Here is a 17,149-nt window from a genome sequence, read left to right on the forward strand (position 1 = left end):
CCCCACCCCCCCCATCCCCTCACCCCACACCCCCCCTTCCCTCCCCCTCATCACCCCCTCCCCTTCCCCTCCTCACCCCCCACCCCCCTTCCCTCATCACCCCCCCTTTCCCCTTCCCTCATCACCCCCCTTCCCTCATCACCCCCCTTCCCTTCCCCTCATCACCCCCACTCCCCCTCCCTTCCCCTCATCACCCCCACTCCCCCTCCCCTTCCCCTCATCACCCCCACTCCCCCTTCCCCTCATCACCCCCACTCCCCCTTCCCTCATCACCCCCACTCCCCCTCCCCTTCCCCTCATCACCCCCACTCCCCCTCCCCTTCCCCTCATCACCCCCACTCCCCCTCCCCTCATCACCCCCACTCCCCTCCCCTTCCCCTCATCACCCCCACTCCCCCTTCCCCCCCCACCCTCCCTTCCCCTCATCACCCCACCCTCCCTTCCCCTCATCACCCCCACCCCCCCTTCCCTTCCCCTCATCCCCCCCACCCTCCCTTCCCCCCATCATCCCCCCACTCTCCCTTCCCCTCATCACCCCCCTTCCCCTCATCATCCCCCCACTCTCCCTTCCCCTCATCACCCCCCCCATCCTTCCCCTCATCACCCCCACCCTGCCTTCCCTTCCCCTCACCACCCCCTCCCCTCATCACCCCCACCCCGCCTTCCTTCCCCTCACCACCCCCCTTCATCCCCCCCCCACCCTTCCCTTCTCCTCATCACCCGCCTTCCCTTCCCTTCTCCTCATCACCCACCTTCCCTTCCCCTCATCATCCCCCCCCCCACCCTTCCCTTCATCACCCCCCCCCACCCTTCCCTTCATCACCCCCCCCCACCCTTCCCTTCATCACCCCCCCCACCCTTCCCTTCATCACCACCCCCCACCCTTCCCTTCATCACCCCCCCCCTACCCTTCCCTTCCCTTCATCACCCCCCTTCCCTTCCCCTCATCACCCCCCTTCCCTTCCCCTCATCACCCCCCTTCCCTTCCCCTCATCACCCCCCTTCCCTTCCCCTCATCACCCCCTTCCCTTCCCCTCATCACCCCCCTTCCCTTCCCCTCACATCACCACCCCTTCCCTTCCCCTCACATCACCACCCCTTCCCTCACCCTCCATCCCACCCCTTCCCTCACCCTCCATCCCACCCCTTCCCTCACCCTCCATCCCACCCCTTCCCTCACCCTCCATCCCACCCCTTCCCTCACCCTCCATCCCACCCCTTCCCTCACCCTCCATCCCACCCCTTCCCTCACCCTCCATCTCACCCCTTCCCTCACCCTCCTCCCCTTCCCCTCCCCCTCCCCTTCCTCAGCCTCCATCCCCCTCCCCTTCCTCAGCCTCCATCCCCCACCCCTTCCCCCCTCCCCTTCCTCAGCCTCCACCCCTTCCCCCCCTCCCCTTCCCCCCCTCAGCCTCCACCCCTTCCCCCCCTCCCCTTCCCCCCCTCCCCTTCCCCCCCTCAGCCTCCACCCCTTCCCCCCCTCCCCTTCCTCAGCCTCCACCCCTTTCCCCCCCCTAGCCGCCACCTTTTCCCCCCTCATCCTCCACCCCTTCCCCCCCTCCACACCACCCCTTCCCCCCCCTCCACACCACCCCTTCCCCCCCCTCCACACCCCTTCCCCCCCCTCCACACCCCTTCCCCCCCCCTCCACACCCCTTCCCTCACCCTCCACCCCACCCACCCCTCACCCTTCCCCTCCACTTCCCTCCCTCACCCTCCACTTCCCTTCCCCCCCCCCCTCACCCTCCACTTCCCTTCCCCCCCTCACCCTCCACCCTTTCCCTCTCACCCCACTTCACTTCCCTTCCCACCCCACCCCACCTCCCCCCCCCCCTCTCGCCCCGCCACCCCCCTCCTTTTACCTCTTGCCATTTATGGCAAGAGATATAGAATATAAGTCGAGATGTGATGAAGAATCTATATAAAACTTTGGGAATACTGTAGGCTCCACACTACACCCATGAGGAAGTACAATAAGTCTTTTTAAAATGGAGCGATGTTCATTCGAACAGAAGAGATTAAAGAGATATTTATAATTATGAAGGAATTGATAGATAGAAATAGGCGTTTTAGTGATTGAGGGAGTCTAGATCAAGGGGATGTAGATAAAAGATTAAAAGCAAGAGATTTAGGACTGTGGGCAAGAGAAGCTGTTTTAATTCATACACAGAGGGTTGTGAGGCTGTGGAATGAGCTACCAGTGATTGAAGAGACTATGTCAACATTTAAAAGTCGGTTAGAGAGGTGGTTGAAGGAAAGGGGGAAAAAAGGATATGGGAACAGAACAGAACAGAATGGGCATGAGATATTTTTTTAGTCGTAGGATAGGATATCTGCTCGTGAAGGATAAACACCAGCATAGAAATGACAACACTGAAACTGGCTATATAAAAGACATTTCCTTAATATGGTACCAAAAGTGCCAGCCCAGATTATGTAGTCAGGTGCTGCAGGGGGTCTTAAATGCACAATCTTCTTTGAGGCAAAAATATTTTCAGCTGGGCCAAGTAATAGTAGTCTATTACTGTGTATTTCTTCACAGGGTGGGGCTATGTTGGACTCAGAACTGTCCACTTTTGAACCAGATAATCCAGCACATTTTTAAATTCTAAACTGAAAAAATGCTTTAAAGAAAAAATGAAAACGTTTTTTTTCCCCCCAACATACCTGTATGGAATTGTTGTATCTATGAATCCCATACCATCATCTCAAAAGGTAATAAACGTTCTTCTATGCTTCTGATATCTTTGGATGTAGCCTGTTGTATTTTATGTCACCGCCAGCAGCCATTTTTCTAAAGTTATGATTCCACCCCTGCTTGCCCCATTTGGTTTTGGATTTAACAAAGGTGGAAATCTGAATACTATCAATCCTCATTATGATTCAAATAAACTGTTAAAATGTAATTACAAGATATCACCAGAAATTCTTTTTCCCCACAACAGTGGAAATGTGGAACAGAATCCCAATTAATCTTGTGACTAAATAATTGAATAAGTTTCTATTGAAGATCACAGTTTATTCCTAATAATGATTATGTTTGCACTAAAAAGCTGAATTATTTGAATTAAGGAAAATAAATATAACAAAGTGGGAAATTAATGCTCAAAATACATGATCAGATTCAATGACTGAATGAGAGTAGACTGTATATGGATAAGTGGAACCAGAGATGATCAAAAATGGTGAAATATGTCAAGTCAAGGCAAGTAACTACTCAATATTTGAATAGAAAACAGAGAGTAGGGATAAATGGTTCATTCTCGGGTTGGCAACCAGTAACCAGTGGGGTGGCACAGAGATCAGTGCTGGGACCCCAACTATTTACAATCTATATTAACGTCTTGGAGGAAGGGACTGAGTGTAACATAACCAAATTTGCCGACGATACAAAGATGGGAGGAAAAGCAATGTGAGAACACAAAAAATCTGCAAAAGGATAGGCTAAATGAGTGGGCAAAAATTTGGCAGATGGAGTATAATGTTGGAAAGTGTGAGGTCATGCACTTTGACAGGAAAAATCAGGAGCAAATTATTATTTAAATGGAGAAAGATTGCAAGGTGCTGCAGTACAGCAGGACCTGGGGGTACTTGTGCATGAAACAAAAGGTTAGTATGCAGATACAGCAAGTGATCAGGAAGGCCAATGGAATCTTGGCCTTTATTGCAAAGGGGATGGAGTATAAAAGCAGGGAAGTCTTGCTACAGTTGTACAGGGTATTGGTGAGGCCACACCTGGAATATTGCATGCTGTTTTGGTTTCCATATTTACGAAAGGATATACTTGCTTTGGAGTTACTCATTGGGAATTCAGAAGAATGAGAGGTGATCTTATCGAAACGTATAAGATTATGAGAGGGCTTGACAAGGTGGATGCAGAGAGGATGTTCCCACTGTTAAAGGAGACTAGAACTAGAGGATATAATTTTAGAATAAGGGGCTGCCCATTTAAAACTGAAATGAGGAGAAATTTCCTCTGAGGGTTGTGGATCTGTGGAATTCGCTGCCTCAGAGAGCTGTGGAAGCTGGGATATTGAATAAATTGAAGACAGAAATAGACAGTTTCTTAAACGATAAGGAAATAAGGGGTTATGGAGAGCGAGAAGGTAAGTGGAACTGAGTCCATGATCGGATCAGCCATGATCGTATTAAATGGCGGAGCAGGCTCAAGAGGCCGTATGTCCTGCTCCTATTTATGTTCTTAGAGCTAGATTGATACTCTGAGGTTTCACCTGATTACTTTTTGGGTCAAGAAACTTTGCAGCATCTTTCCTCAAGGGATTAATCGCACCAGAGTTCATTACAAGATAATTCATGTGTGTTATGGAAGAACAGATCTGATACACCAAATAACTTCTATACTTTATGTTCTTGCATAAACCAGAACTCGTATCAATTTGTAATTGGATTACATATGCATTTAAATGAATAAAATTCTGTAATTTATTACATTTCACATACTGCTTTTTACGCTCCAACATTTATTTAGCCCCAATGTTACAACTTTACTGTAAGGAAGGCTTACTGATAATCATCTATAGTTGTGTTCTTCAGTCCAACAGTTCAGAAAGTAGGATTAGAATCAAGTTATTATTAGGCAATGGCCAACAAAACAGTTCAGAGACAATTATTCATTTATGTAATGACAGGATTACCAAATGCAATAACTACTGCACTGGGTGGTGATGCACTATATAGTGAATAACTAAGTATAACTAACCGGGCCTCTGACCTGGTCTTTTAATATCTAAAAATGTATCTAAAATTACATTGAGATGTCACCTACTAGCTTTTACAATAGTAAAAATGTAGTTTTATGTTTTGATGGAGCATGTAATATATACACCAATACATTAATAGAGCATTTTCCTAAATCAGTAGGCATAAGGTTATGTTTTAGTACCATGTACTATTTTAATTGTGCAGTTGTGACAGAATAGTTGTGTTACTGCAGCTCATAAGCTTGTACCATGTTGCTCAGTATTTGTGACATCAATTTTAACTTGAGTAAATTGCTGAGCTATGCAAGAGCACATTAGTCTTAGCTGTTTTTGTTCACTTCTCAGTAGGCAGCTTTGACAGTGGCCAAAGTTTTGCTACTTATACAGGCAAGAAGTGCAAATGGTAGGATGTGGTACCATAAATCAATTGTTTTCCCTCCTTTTTCAGAACAGAATTTCTCATTCCAATTCATTCATTGGTAGTAGAATCAAACTTTATACTGCCAGTGCCGGGTTGTTCATTGTCACTATAAATTTATATTGGCCCATTACCATTCTCAAAGGACAAATCCATTTTGAATTGACTACTGCTATAAACTACAAGAGCAAGTTATGATCAGAGGACAATAATGAAAATGCATACCCACTGTGGATTCGACAAAGATAAGTCTCTATTAAAGTCAAAAGAGTGATTGTGGGACAAGAACAAGAATGTACTTAATTTTGGTGCAGCGTACTCCTGCTTTGAATAATTTATCTTTCACATACCATTTCCTTACCATGTCAAAACAACTTTGTTATTAAAATTATATGGGAACTGAATGACATTATGGATTAGCATATTGTCCTTTTGACTTTATAATCTGGGTTTTAGATTAACTCACATCAGTGGGATGAATGTCTCTTCTCCAGCAGTTCCTGCAAGGCTGCCATAAGAGTTTGGACAGCCCCAATTCAGTTCCTAATGGCAACACATACAATGCAAAACTGCCCACAATTCAGCATAAATTGGTAATTTTACTCAGCATGTCCGATACTGTGTGACAAAAGTTAAACTTCATCCTGTTGCAAATTATACAATTATGGTACTTATCAGGCCCCTTTTTAAGGAGTCAATTGATGCTGCTTGGAACTCTAATTCATTATTCTGGTGGCATTTCTACGGAGATGTAGAAGTGTATTCTCCATGTTCACTGGATGCTGAGCCAGAGAAGTGGTCGCTAGAGTCTTTCTCAACCATCTTCTCCCGGTTGCTGAGGAGCTCCTCCCGGAGTCACAATGCGGATTTCGTCCCCTACGGGGCACAACGGACATGATTTTTGCAGCGTGACACCTGCAGGAAAAATGCAGGGAACAGCACCAGCCCTTATACATGGCCTTCTTCGACCTTACAAAGGCCTTTGACACAGTCAACCGCGAGGGTCTATGGAGCATCCTCTTCCGCTTCGGATGTCCCCAAAAGTTCATCACCATCCTCCGCCTGCTCCACGACGACATGCAGGCCGTGATTCTTACCAACAGATTCATTACAGACTAATCCACATCCGGACTGGGGTCAAATAGGGCTGCGTCATCGTTCCAACCCTCTTAATCTTCCTCGCTGCCATGCTCCACCTCACAGTAATCAAGCTCCCTGCTGGAGTGGAACTAAACTACAGAACCAGTGGGAAGCTGTTCAATCTACACCGTCTCCAGGTTAGGTCCAAGACCACCCCAACCTCTGTCGTTGAGCTACAGTACATGGACGCTGCCTGCTTCTGCGCACATACAGAAGTTGAACTCCAGGTCATGGTAAACGTATTTACTGAGGTGTACAAAAGCATGGGCCTTACGCTAAACACCAGCCTGTCCTTACCGCACAGCACTGCCCCCCAGTCATCAAGATCAATGGCGCGGTCCTGGACAACATGGACCACTTCCCATATCTCGGAAGCCTCGTATCAACAAGAACAGGCATTGACGACGAGATCCAACACCGCCTCCCATGCAGCCTTCGGCCACCTGAGGAAAAGAGTGTTTGAAGACCAGGCCCTCAAAATTGTCACCAAGCTCATGGTCGACAGGGCTGTAGTAATACCCACCTTCCTGTATGACTCAGAAACATGGACCATGTACAGTAGACACCTCAAGTTGCTGGACAAATAGCACCAACGATGTCTCCGCAAGATCCTACAAATCCCCTGGAGGACAGAAGTACCAACATTAGCGTCCTCGACCAGGCCAACATCCCCAGCATCGAAGCACTGACCACACTTGATCAGCTCAGCAAGTCTTCCTCGATTCCGACTATGATGATGAGGATGCTGAGCAAGAGATGTAGCCTCATATTTTCAGCACTACTGTCCTAGCATTAAGCATTTGATAGGGTCCTATCTAGTTTGTTTGTAATTCCTATTCTAAATATGTATTACTTTATATTTAAATGCATTTGCCAGTCTTTAAGCAATCTGCACTACTAGTTCAAAGGCAAACTACGATGGATGCTGAAAATCTGAAATATAAACAGAAAATGCTGGAAATACTCAGCAGGTCAGGCAGCATCTGTGGAGAGAAACAGAGTTAATATTTCAGGTTGATGACCTTTCATCAGAACTGGAAAATGTTACTGTACAGGTTTTAAGCAGGCACAGGAGGCAAGGAAAGTGGGGGGAGGGGAGGAAAGAACAAAAGGAACAGTCTGTGATGGGGTGGGAGGTAGGCGTGATTAAATGAACAACAGAATCATTATCAGCACTTGAGCCAGAGGTATAATCTTGTACATTCTGCACCAATGTTCTATTATTACAGCATTTGCTTTGGTACTTGTTGACTGTATTGTGTATTATTACTGTAGTTTTGGCCATCCATGTTTGATAATAAAAGTGTTGCAAAACTAACCAGATTGCGCCAAGATCCAGTTTCTTAACAATTTGCATGTAGGTAAAAGGGGACTAAAATAGAGAACAAGGTTTAAGATAGCATTGGCACTCAATGAAAATCCAGTCATGTTATTCTAATAATCTAGCATATCCAGGCACTTTACTGGCCTTAACAAGCAGTCTAGGATGGATAATATAGAGTTGGATAGATAGTGAAACATCACAATCACCAGTGTTCAGACTGGCATTGAAACTTCAATTAATTTGGCTGGTTTACACTTATACAGGTCAGGGCAAGATTCAGAAGAGGATGGAAAAGGTGGCAGAGCAAACAATGTAGAAAATGTATTTTTAAGTTAAGAAAATCTGCTTAACTAAGTGTACAGAAAGATAATATAAGAAAGCAAGGACAAGCAGAAGAGATATATTATTAACTCTTAAGAGTGCTACAGACAATTTCTGATTGGGCTGCTGAGCCCACTAACATAATTTAACAAGTAGTATTCTCAGTTTGACATTTAAAAATAAAACCCAAGTTGATAATAAATATTTATGATCTTGGGCTTTAATTAGCTGAAAAAATGCATTGAAGTGGGGCCTACATGAAAAAAATGGTACCAAATCCCACAGGTAAATTAAGGGTACTGTTCTTTGCAGATGTCTTAGTTCTAGACTATTTTCCAATATCACTGTTACTTTTTTTGATGAATCTTATAAAGGTGATAGATCTCGAGAAAGATCAGGTTAAGTTTTTCTCTTGTTGCTTCAGAAATGCCCTGAAATTTGAAATGAAGGGTGTACTGCATTGTAAAATCTTTCTTACCAGTGCATCTCTATTGCATTGTGAACAATTAAAATAGAGAGAGAATAAAATACTAACATCCTGGTAATTTTTGGAACAATTTTACTGAATTTTCAATTTGTGCAGCTCCAGTCCTTTATTTAACTGCTGATTTGAAGAGTTTACAAAAGAGATTACCTTGCTATCCTGCCAACGGCTGTTTTGAAAGCTTTTCAACCTATGTGGAGACTGAATTAAATGATGCCTGCAATTCCTTCAGGGGATCAATGAGTTTCTGCAATTAGTTGACACTAGAGTTCCATTTGCAACTCTTCAGAAAAGTGAAGCAGTCCGTGCCCACATGCAGCAAAACCTGGACAACGTTCAGGCTTGAGCTGATAAGCGGTAAGTAACATTTGTCAAGAAATCATGCTCGACAAATCTTCTGGAATTTTTTGAGGATGTTTCCAGTAGAGTGGACAAGGTAGAACCAGTCGATGTGCTGCATTTAGACTTTCAGAAGGCTTTCGATAAGTTCCCACACAAGAGATTAATGTGCAAAGTTAAAGCACATGGGATTGAGGGTAGTGTGCTGACATGGATTGAGAACTGGTTGGCAGACAGGAAGCAAAGAGTAGGACTAAATGGGTACTTTTCAGAATGGCAGGCAGTGACTAGGTACCGCAAGGTTCTGTGCTGGGGTCCCAGCGGTTTACATTGTACATTAATGATTTAGACGAGGGGATTAAATGTAGTATCTCCAAATTTGCGGATGACACGAAGTTGGGTGGCAGTGTGAGCTGCGAGGAGGATGCTATGAGGCTTGGATAGGTTCGGTGAGTGGGCAAATGCATGGCAGATGAAGTATAACATGGATAAATGTGACGTTATCCACTTTGGTGGTAAAAAGAGAGACTATTATCTGAATGGTGACAGATTAGGAAAAGGGGTGGTGCAACGAGACCTGGGTGTCATGGTACATCAGTCATTGAAGGTTGGCATGCAGGTACAGCAGGCGGTTAAGAAAGCAAATTGCATGTTGGCCTTCATAGCGAGGGGATTTGAGTACAGGGGCAGGGAGGTGTAACTACAGTTGTACAGGGCCTTGGTGAGGCCACACCTGGAGAATTGTGTACAGTTTTGGTCTCCTAACTTGAGGAAGGACGTTATTGCTATTGAGGGAGTGCAGCGAAGGTTCACCAGACTGATTCCCGGGGTGGCGGGACTGACATATCAAGAAAGACTGGATCAACTGGGCTTGTATTCACTGGAGTTCAGACGAATGAGAGGGGATCTCATAGAAACGTTTAAAATTCTGACGAGTTTAGACAGGGTAGATGCAGGAAGAATGTTCCCAATGTTGGGGAAGTCCAGAACCAGGGGTCACAGCCTAAGGATAAGGGGTAAGCCATTTAGGACCGAGATGAGGAGAAACTTCTTCACCCAAAGAGTGGTGAACCTGTGGAATTCTCTACCACAGAAAGTTGCTGAGGCCAATTCACTAAATATATTCAAGAAGGAGTTAGATGTAGTCCTTACTACTAGGGGGATCAAGGGGTATGGCGAGAAAGCAGGAATGGGGTACTGAAGTTGCATGTTCAGCTATGAACTCATTGAATGGCGGTGCAGGCTCAAAGGGCCGAATGGCCTACTCCTGCACCTATTTTCTATGTTTCTATGTCTGTATCACACAAGTGCCAGGCAATGACCATCTCCAACAAGAGTTTAAACACATCCCCTTGACATTCAACAGCATTACCACCGTCAACATCCTGGGGGTCACCATTGATCAGAAACTTAACTGGACCAGTCACATAAATACTGTAGCTACAAGAGCAGGTCAGAGGCTGGATATTCTGTAGTGAGTGACTCCCCAATGCCGTTCCACCATCTACATGGCACAAGTCAGGAGTGTGGTGGAATACTCTCCACTTGCCTGGATGAGTGCAGCTCCAACAAAACTCAAGCAGCTCAACACCATCTACGAAATGCGCTGCAGAAACTCGCCAAGGCTTCTCCGACAGCATCTCCCAAACCCCCAACCTCTACCACCTAGAAGGACAAGGACAAGAGGTGCATGGGAACATCACCACCTCCAAGTCACACACCATCTTGACTTGGAAATATATCGCTGTTCCTTCATTATTGCTGGATCAAACTCCTGGAACTCCCTACCTAACAGAACTGTGGGACTACTTTCACCATACGGACTGCAGCGGTTCAAGAAGATGGCTCACCACTACCTTCTCAAGGGCAATAAATGCTGGCCTTGCCAGTGACACCCAACATCTCATGAATGAATAAAACATATATTTATTAAGCACTGCCTATCCCTTCTATGGGCTGTACACATTTTTCTTTTACAGTGTCTGACCAATTAGGATTGCAAGCTCAACTTAGTCGAATTTCCCTTACTACATATCCATTTCCAATTCCACAAATATATTCTGCAGACTTAGCTTTTCCCTCAATTTTTTGTCTGGTGTTTTTTCCCCATCTCATCCTGCTCTTCAGCATTTACTGCAAGCTTTGCACCTTGGGGGGGGGGGTCAGTTCCAGATACATACAATGGTACAAAAAGAAAAGATAGGTCATTTTCTATTTTAGTGCTAGTGGCCTACTCCTGTCTGGTTAAGATACAGCACATCACTCCATGAAATACCCTTGGTTTACTGCAAATGTGAAAGCCATGTGAAATCTATGACTACTGACAGGTACCACTTACTAACTACTCATTTACACCCATAATTCTACTCGAGGCAGTTTATCAACATGGAACTACATCGCAATGCTTTGAAATACAAATTAGAGCAGAATTTTGGGTCCTATGCGTTCCTCTACACATTTTAAGCACTGCAACAGCCTGCGGTCCAATTTTTCAGTTCACTTTCTTCTGGAACTTCAATCAGATCTTAAAACAAGATAGTCATCACAAAGGAAAAGCATCACATGCAGGTAATGTACATGACTGACTGGAACTGAGAAATCAATATAGGATTTAAAACATAAGTTAACATAAAGCAATATTTGTTGAAACAAGGCCCCTCTTCATAAAGTAGATATAATGACTGGTACTGATGATAGAGAGAAAAAGATGAAAGTGGAGAATTGAGAACATCCTAGACACTACAGGAACAAAAAAGATTGCATAGTTTCATAAAGATTTATCTTGAACATGTATCCCGGTGATTTGTTGTCTAGATGATTGACAACCTACTCATGGCATATGGAGTATAATGATGTTTCACAACATAATACAGCTTCTAAACTTTCTCAGGTGCTCAATGCCAATTTAGATCCAGTTCGTATGTTACAATAAAACTGTCAGTTCAAACATGATTAAAAAGATTGTTACAATCCATTGCAACACAAGTGTTGACAGGTATCGGAAGCAACATATTCCAAAATAATTTTCAAACCAGCTTGATTACTATGAAAAGCAGCATGTATTCAAAAATGGCATCTTGCAGAAAAGAAACGGATTTGCAAAAATCCGTTTTTACAGATTAAACACCATTGGTTGGAACAATTAACTTCTGTAGAAAATGGTTTAGGATTTCCAAAAATGTGGGTTTTGGGACAATCTTCTGTGAAAATTCTCATACCTGAAGGGTAGAAGGAGAGAAAAAATACAAAGGGGTTAGCAGCATAATTATCTTTGCAAAATAAACAGCATTCAAATAATTAAGGCATTCGTTTCTTGGTGTATCGACAGAATTTAGTATGCATTAGCAGTTTCTGATCCTCTTGGTCAATCTCTTCCGTCTAAATCCTTTAAATGCAAAAAATAACATTCAAAACATATTGACTACTACAAATTAGGATGCACAAAAATTAATGGGAAGTATTTATAATGTATAGTGGATAAATTTAGTTTTTTGTCCAGAATAAATTAATTTTAATGTTTTTTAGGGATATTAACTTCGGTGAATGAAGATACAATAAAGGAGATTAAAATAATTTTTTCCAGCAGTCTGATCATTTATGTGGTAGCTACCAGTTATTCATTGGTTGTGTTTCAGTGAAACAAAGACAACAGTTTTATGGATAACTTTATTTTAGAGGAGTTGCTTACAACTAATCAATGTGCTTCACACCCGACAGACGCAACAAAAATTCCAACATGCCATTATAATTTCCCAATCCATCAAAAATTTCCCCTGCCCTACATATGCAGGCCAGACTTTTATTTCTATAGAAGATGGATTTAAATTCAAACTTTAGACAGATAGCTGCTTCCAGTCATAGGGAAAATGTAAAGTGTTTAAAGAGTAACCAGTAATGAAGATTAAAATGTTTAATAATACAATACACATATGCATATAGCATTGAGAGATGAGGGGGCCGAAATTGCCCAACGCCAGAAACGCGGCGCACCTACCCCGTTTCAGCTGGTTTTACTGGCGCAGTTGATGCGATGGCCTCGAGCGAAATTCCACTTTGGCTTTTTCATTTTTCCAGCAGCCCGGAAGTCGGTCATAATGGGGGCGGAAGTGCGGCAGTTCGCACACCAGAGGGGCAGAAGTTGGGGGTGGGCGGACAGTCCTCCGTTATCAGTCATTAGCATAGTGCTGATGACGTCATCGTGCTGGCGCGTCATGTTTCTCCACTTAAAGGGGAGAGCCACTGCCATTATTTAAGTTAGGGAGGATTATAGCCATGCCAGTGGCCTGGCACACAAGAGGGAGTGCCAGGCTGCCTGGCCGAATTGTTGGCCCGACATGGCAGTCGGCCAACAAAAAAAATTAAGAAGGTGGCTGTGGCAGTAGTTTAATGGCAGCCGCGCCACCATTTTGAACACGCTCCAAGCAAAGTGCATCGGCAGAAAAAGCTGTCGGTGGCACCAAGCGGCAAGAGCAAGATTTTGTCAGTGGAATTTCGCGATCGGGGCGGGGGGGGGGGGGTGGGGGACATCGGCAATTCGTGCTCTGATGACGCACTTAGGACGAATCGGCAGCAGTAGGGGGAGGGGAAAGAGAGCGGGTCACAGCCAGGATGCTGCATGAGCGAAATTTTCAAAATGGTGGCCATTCCACGAAAAATCGGTGGCCATTCCACTCCGCACATGGCCGCCGATTTCCAGCGGTAACTGACCTTAAGGGAAGGGGCAATTTCGGCCCGGGAACTTGTCTAAAACGAACAGTTCGATCAAGGTGTGTACAATTAAAGTAAACTGTGTTTCTACTTGCTGTTGTAAATGGATATACAGTAGAGATTTATATTTACCACAGTAGAGATTTATATTTACCATTTCAAGACAATACTTGCTGGGATAAACATCTCAGAAGGATTTGGGATCATCTGAGCCTGGGTCAGTGCAAATGAGGTTGAAAAATTGTAGAAGTTGTCTAACATCTTCTGTGTAAACTGAAAGTATGAGAAATTTGTCATTATTTATAGGGTATTCAGACTGTAGCATTCATTATTCTACATACAACTATGTAAAATACCAGAAATAAGAAAAAATTATGCTAGCAGATTTTCAGAGCAGCATTTGTATTAGAAATCTACAGAAAGTTTGTGTCACAGTTTCGGATTCTTTCACAGAAAGCACTTGGACACGAGCTATGTTAAAATGTGCTTTTTAGAAAAAGTGTGCCTGAAAGGGATTAGCTTCCAAAAAAAACCTCCATGCTATGTTATGGATTGGTTAGCAGACTAATGATAAGGACGTGTTTATTTGTAACACCTAAAGCTCCGATTCGTCCCCTTGGAGGATAAGACATGCCCAGCAGTTTCTCTGGAATGTTAAATTAGATCCCGACTGCCTACGTAATCAGTTACTTTGCAAAGTGTAATTCGAGCCATTCTGACTCCACTTCCGGCTTCTTCATCACTCCGTAATGATAATTACAAAAGGAAATGTGAAATTGTTTTGCCTCGGGAGAATCAAACAACCAACGCTTTGTTAGCCATGTCTAGCTATTCAGAAAGACATTTCGCACCTTGATGTGGAACCTTTTTTTGATCTGTGGGGGCTACAAAAGAAACTTTTAAAAAAATCAGAAAACTCCAAAAAGGCAGTCAAACAACAATGTTAAGGAGGATGCAAACCACTGTCCTGGGCAGTAGGAAAGTATGTTTATAAACTCTGTGATACTACCAGAGTAGCTAGCGCTCATGTGTTCTTTATTTTGTAACAATACACGAACAGAAGTTGTAACAATTATATCAAGTAGCTCACAATCTCATTGTGTTTTACCTACTATAGAATAAAGCAGTTTACAATTTGAATCAAACTTTGCCTTACCCAGTGCTAACTCAGTCCACCTTTGGAGATTGAAGGAGTACACATGCATAAAACACAAAAATGCAGTCCAGATCACGAGCAAATTTTATTGTTGCACTCCTGGATCCTGCTATTGCTCAAGTAGATATAGGGCAATGGGAATCAACCTCCATAAAAAATAGACAGTCAGATTTCTTAAGGGAATGACTGGCACTACTGTACCCGAGAAGATAGTTACAGTAGTCGTGAATTTATAACAGTCTGCAATGGACTGAGATTACTGTTAACGTCAACACTTGTACAAAAAGAAAACGTAATTGGGAGGAAAGGTAAATGTCAAGGAATAGTTTAGGACTCTCAAAATAGTTTTATACTGAATACTTAAGATAAGATTTTATTGGCAAATGTACCATGGCTATTATACTAATTTTTGATCTAGCACAATGTATAAGCAAATTTGGAAACCCCATCCAAGCACAAAGGCAAAAAAATACAAAAAGTTAATTTCAAAGAAGCTACAATTGTTATGAATTTTTAACTGGGAAAATAGGAACATAAATTAATTTATACAATATTCACGTGCAACTGATTCAAATATAGGCCCAGAATTTGCTGAATAAATAACACCGTGTAAATGACACACACCGTTATTAATGTACCAATCGGCCAATAACTTGTGGCGAGGAAGAGATAACCTTGAATTATAAATTACCATAAGTTGCTGGACAATTTGTGCCGCTCCACCATTAGTTTCACGAAAATAGCATCTCGCACTTAACCTCCCCCGTGAGTTTCATGAAATTGCTGCATTTACACATTAATTGTCCATTGAATTTGCCATAGAAAGTTAAATCTACCAATTTAATAGCACAAGTACCCTTTTAATGACGTGATGATTGTTAGTGACTGCCAATCAATCTCTCTAACCCAAAAAGTGAACAATTAAAAGTATGGAGTCTTGTTCCTGCAAGTAGTAATTTGTAGTTGGAGATTTTTAAAACGTCAATTTAAAAAAAATAATTTCTTCTCTTAATTCAAGCTTTCATTCCCTCACTTTTACTTCTCTTTCTGTACATGATTTGACATTGAATTCACCCACTTTAATTCACCCTCCTTCTCAGTCCTTCCTGTTTATTTCTCAATCCTTAAATCTCATTGATTAAGGAGATGCACTGGTCCTTTGTCAAGGTTCCAGTTGTCCTCGTTATCAGCTTTCACTTCCAGCAACTTTATGGGCGAAACATTTTTGAACTGAAGGGTGCAGGAACAAGTCGAACTGAACAAGGACACGCTGCGAGATGCCTTGCTCTAACAAATTCTGGGTCATAATCTTTTATAAAGATTAAGCAATATAAACCTGTGTGAAGCAAGGTATAAATAGGTCCTATGCTTATATCACGTTTTGCCAGGGTTCCAATTATGGATAGAAAAAAAACACTTGCACTAGCCAATTCAAAAAAAAACTGATCGAGAAACCAAATTGAAAACAGTGGAAATCTGGAACTGTGGAGAGACAGCCAACACACGACACCTGGTCATTAGGCTGAATCACAAACCAAGTGATGTATAACTTAATTTTTTTTAATTCTTAGTTCTATCAATTGGAATCTGCTTTAATCAATCAGGTTATGGAGCAGAAATGTCAATGATAAAACTGCAAAGATTGAACTTCCAAATGGCTTAAATCCTATATTGGATACCACATCTACTGAAACCAAAGCTGTTAACGAGATGCATATTTACCTTACAAGCATTCAGAATCTGTTCAATATCTGCAGCCAGTTGGGGTTAACCACAAAAGAATAGGCTTAAAATGCAAAGAAATACCTTAATGGGTCAGAAACTAGCAACAATATTTTGCTACAGCCCCAAGGTTGTTAACAGTTTTGACTACATTTTACTCGAGCTGCATCACAGAGTATGTATAGCTCCCTTCTAAATGATTTACTAAGTCATACTGTCTCCTACACACTTTCTGCATTTGTTCAATTAGAGAAATTTAAACAGTACCCATTGAGTTAATAGCTGTGGAAGGTTTAATGGATATATCTTAAGTATTTCACAGGCCTCCACTTAAATGAAAGATGACAATATCATAAAAGGTGCAAAACAAATCTGTTCAGCCCTCTGAATATCTCTATATTGTAACTGACATCAACTCTACTATAAGCAATTTTCTCATTATAAATGTACTGCCCTCCCAGTGGCCAATAGATTAAGATAAAATATGTTAATGCTTAGGAAATGGCAAATGGGAGGCTTACAATTACAAATGTGAATGTCAATGTAATGTTAATAGTTTGTAACTTTATCTATACTATACACTCCAGCAATCCCTTTAAATTATAATACTCAGCATCATAATTGTCAGCTGTGGCTTAGTGGATAACACACTCGCCTCTGAGTCAGAAGGTTATGGGTTCAAGCAGGGACTGGAGCATGAAAAATCGAGACTGACACTTCAATGCAGTGCTGAGGGAGCGCTGCACTGTCGGAGATGCTGTCTTTCGGATAAGATGTGAAACCGAGGCCCCGTCTGCTCTCTCAAGTGGACGTAAAA

At 42.9% G+C, this 17,149-nt stretch overlaps 1 protein-coding gene and 1 long non-coding RNA gene across 3 annotated transcripts in view; one reads left to right on the forward strand and one right to left on the reverse strand.

Moving 5' to 3' along the window:
• LOC139275069 (uncharacterized) overlaps positions 1-17,149 on the forward strand; it is a 71,979-nt gene that overhangs the window by 35,014 nt on the left and 19,816 nt on the right. The gene's annotated exons all lie outside the window — the stretch shown is intronic.
• The window catches only part of hikeshi (heat shock protein nuclear import factor hikeshi), a 33,530-nt gene continuing 24,847 nt past the window's right edge, over positions 8,467-17,149 (reverse strand). For both annotated transcript variants that reach the window (XM_070892014.1, XM_070892013.1), the window contains exons 4-5: positions 13,609-13,727; positions 8,467-11,965 (exon numbers count right to left, since the gene is read on the reverse strand). In XM_070892014.1, the coding sequence (XP_070748115.1) occupies positions 11,911-11,965; positions 13,609-13,727 (174 nt within the window). In that variant the 3' untranslated portion in view covers positions 8,467-11,910. The remainder of the gene's footprint in view (positions 11,966-13,608; positions 13,728-17,149) is intronic.

The sequence above is a fragment of the Pristiophorus japonicus genome, chromosome 10, assembly GCF_044704955.1.
Source record: "Pristiophorus japonicus isolate sPriJap1 chromosome 10, sPriJap1.hap1, whole genome shotgun sequence".
NCBI lineage: Eukaryota > Metazoa > Chordata > Chondrichthyes > Pristiophoridae > Pristiophorus > Pristiophorus japonicus.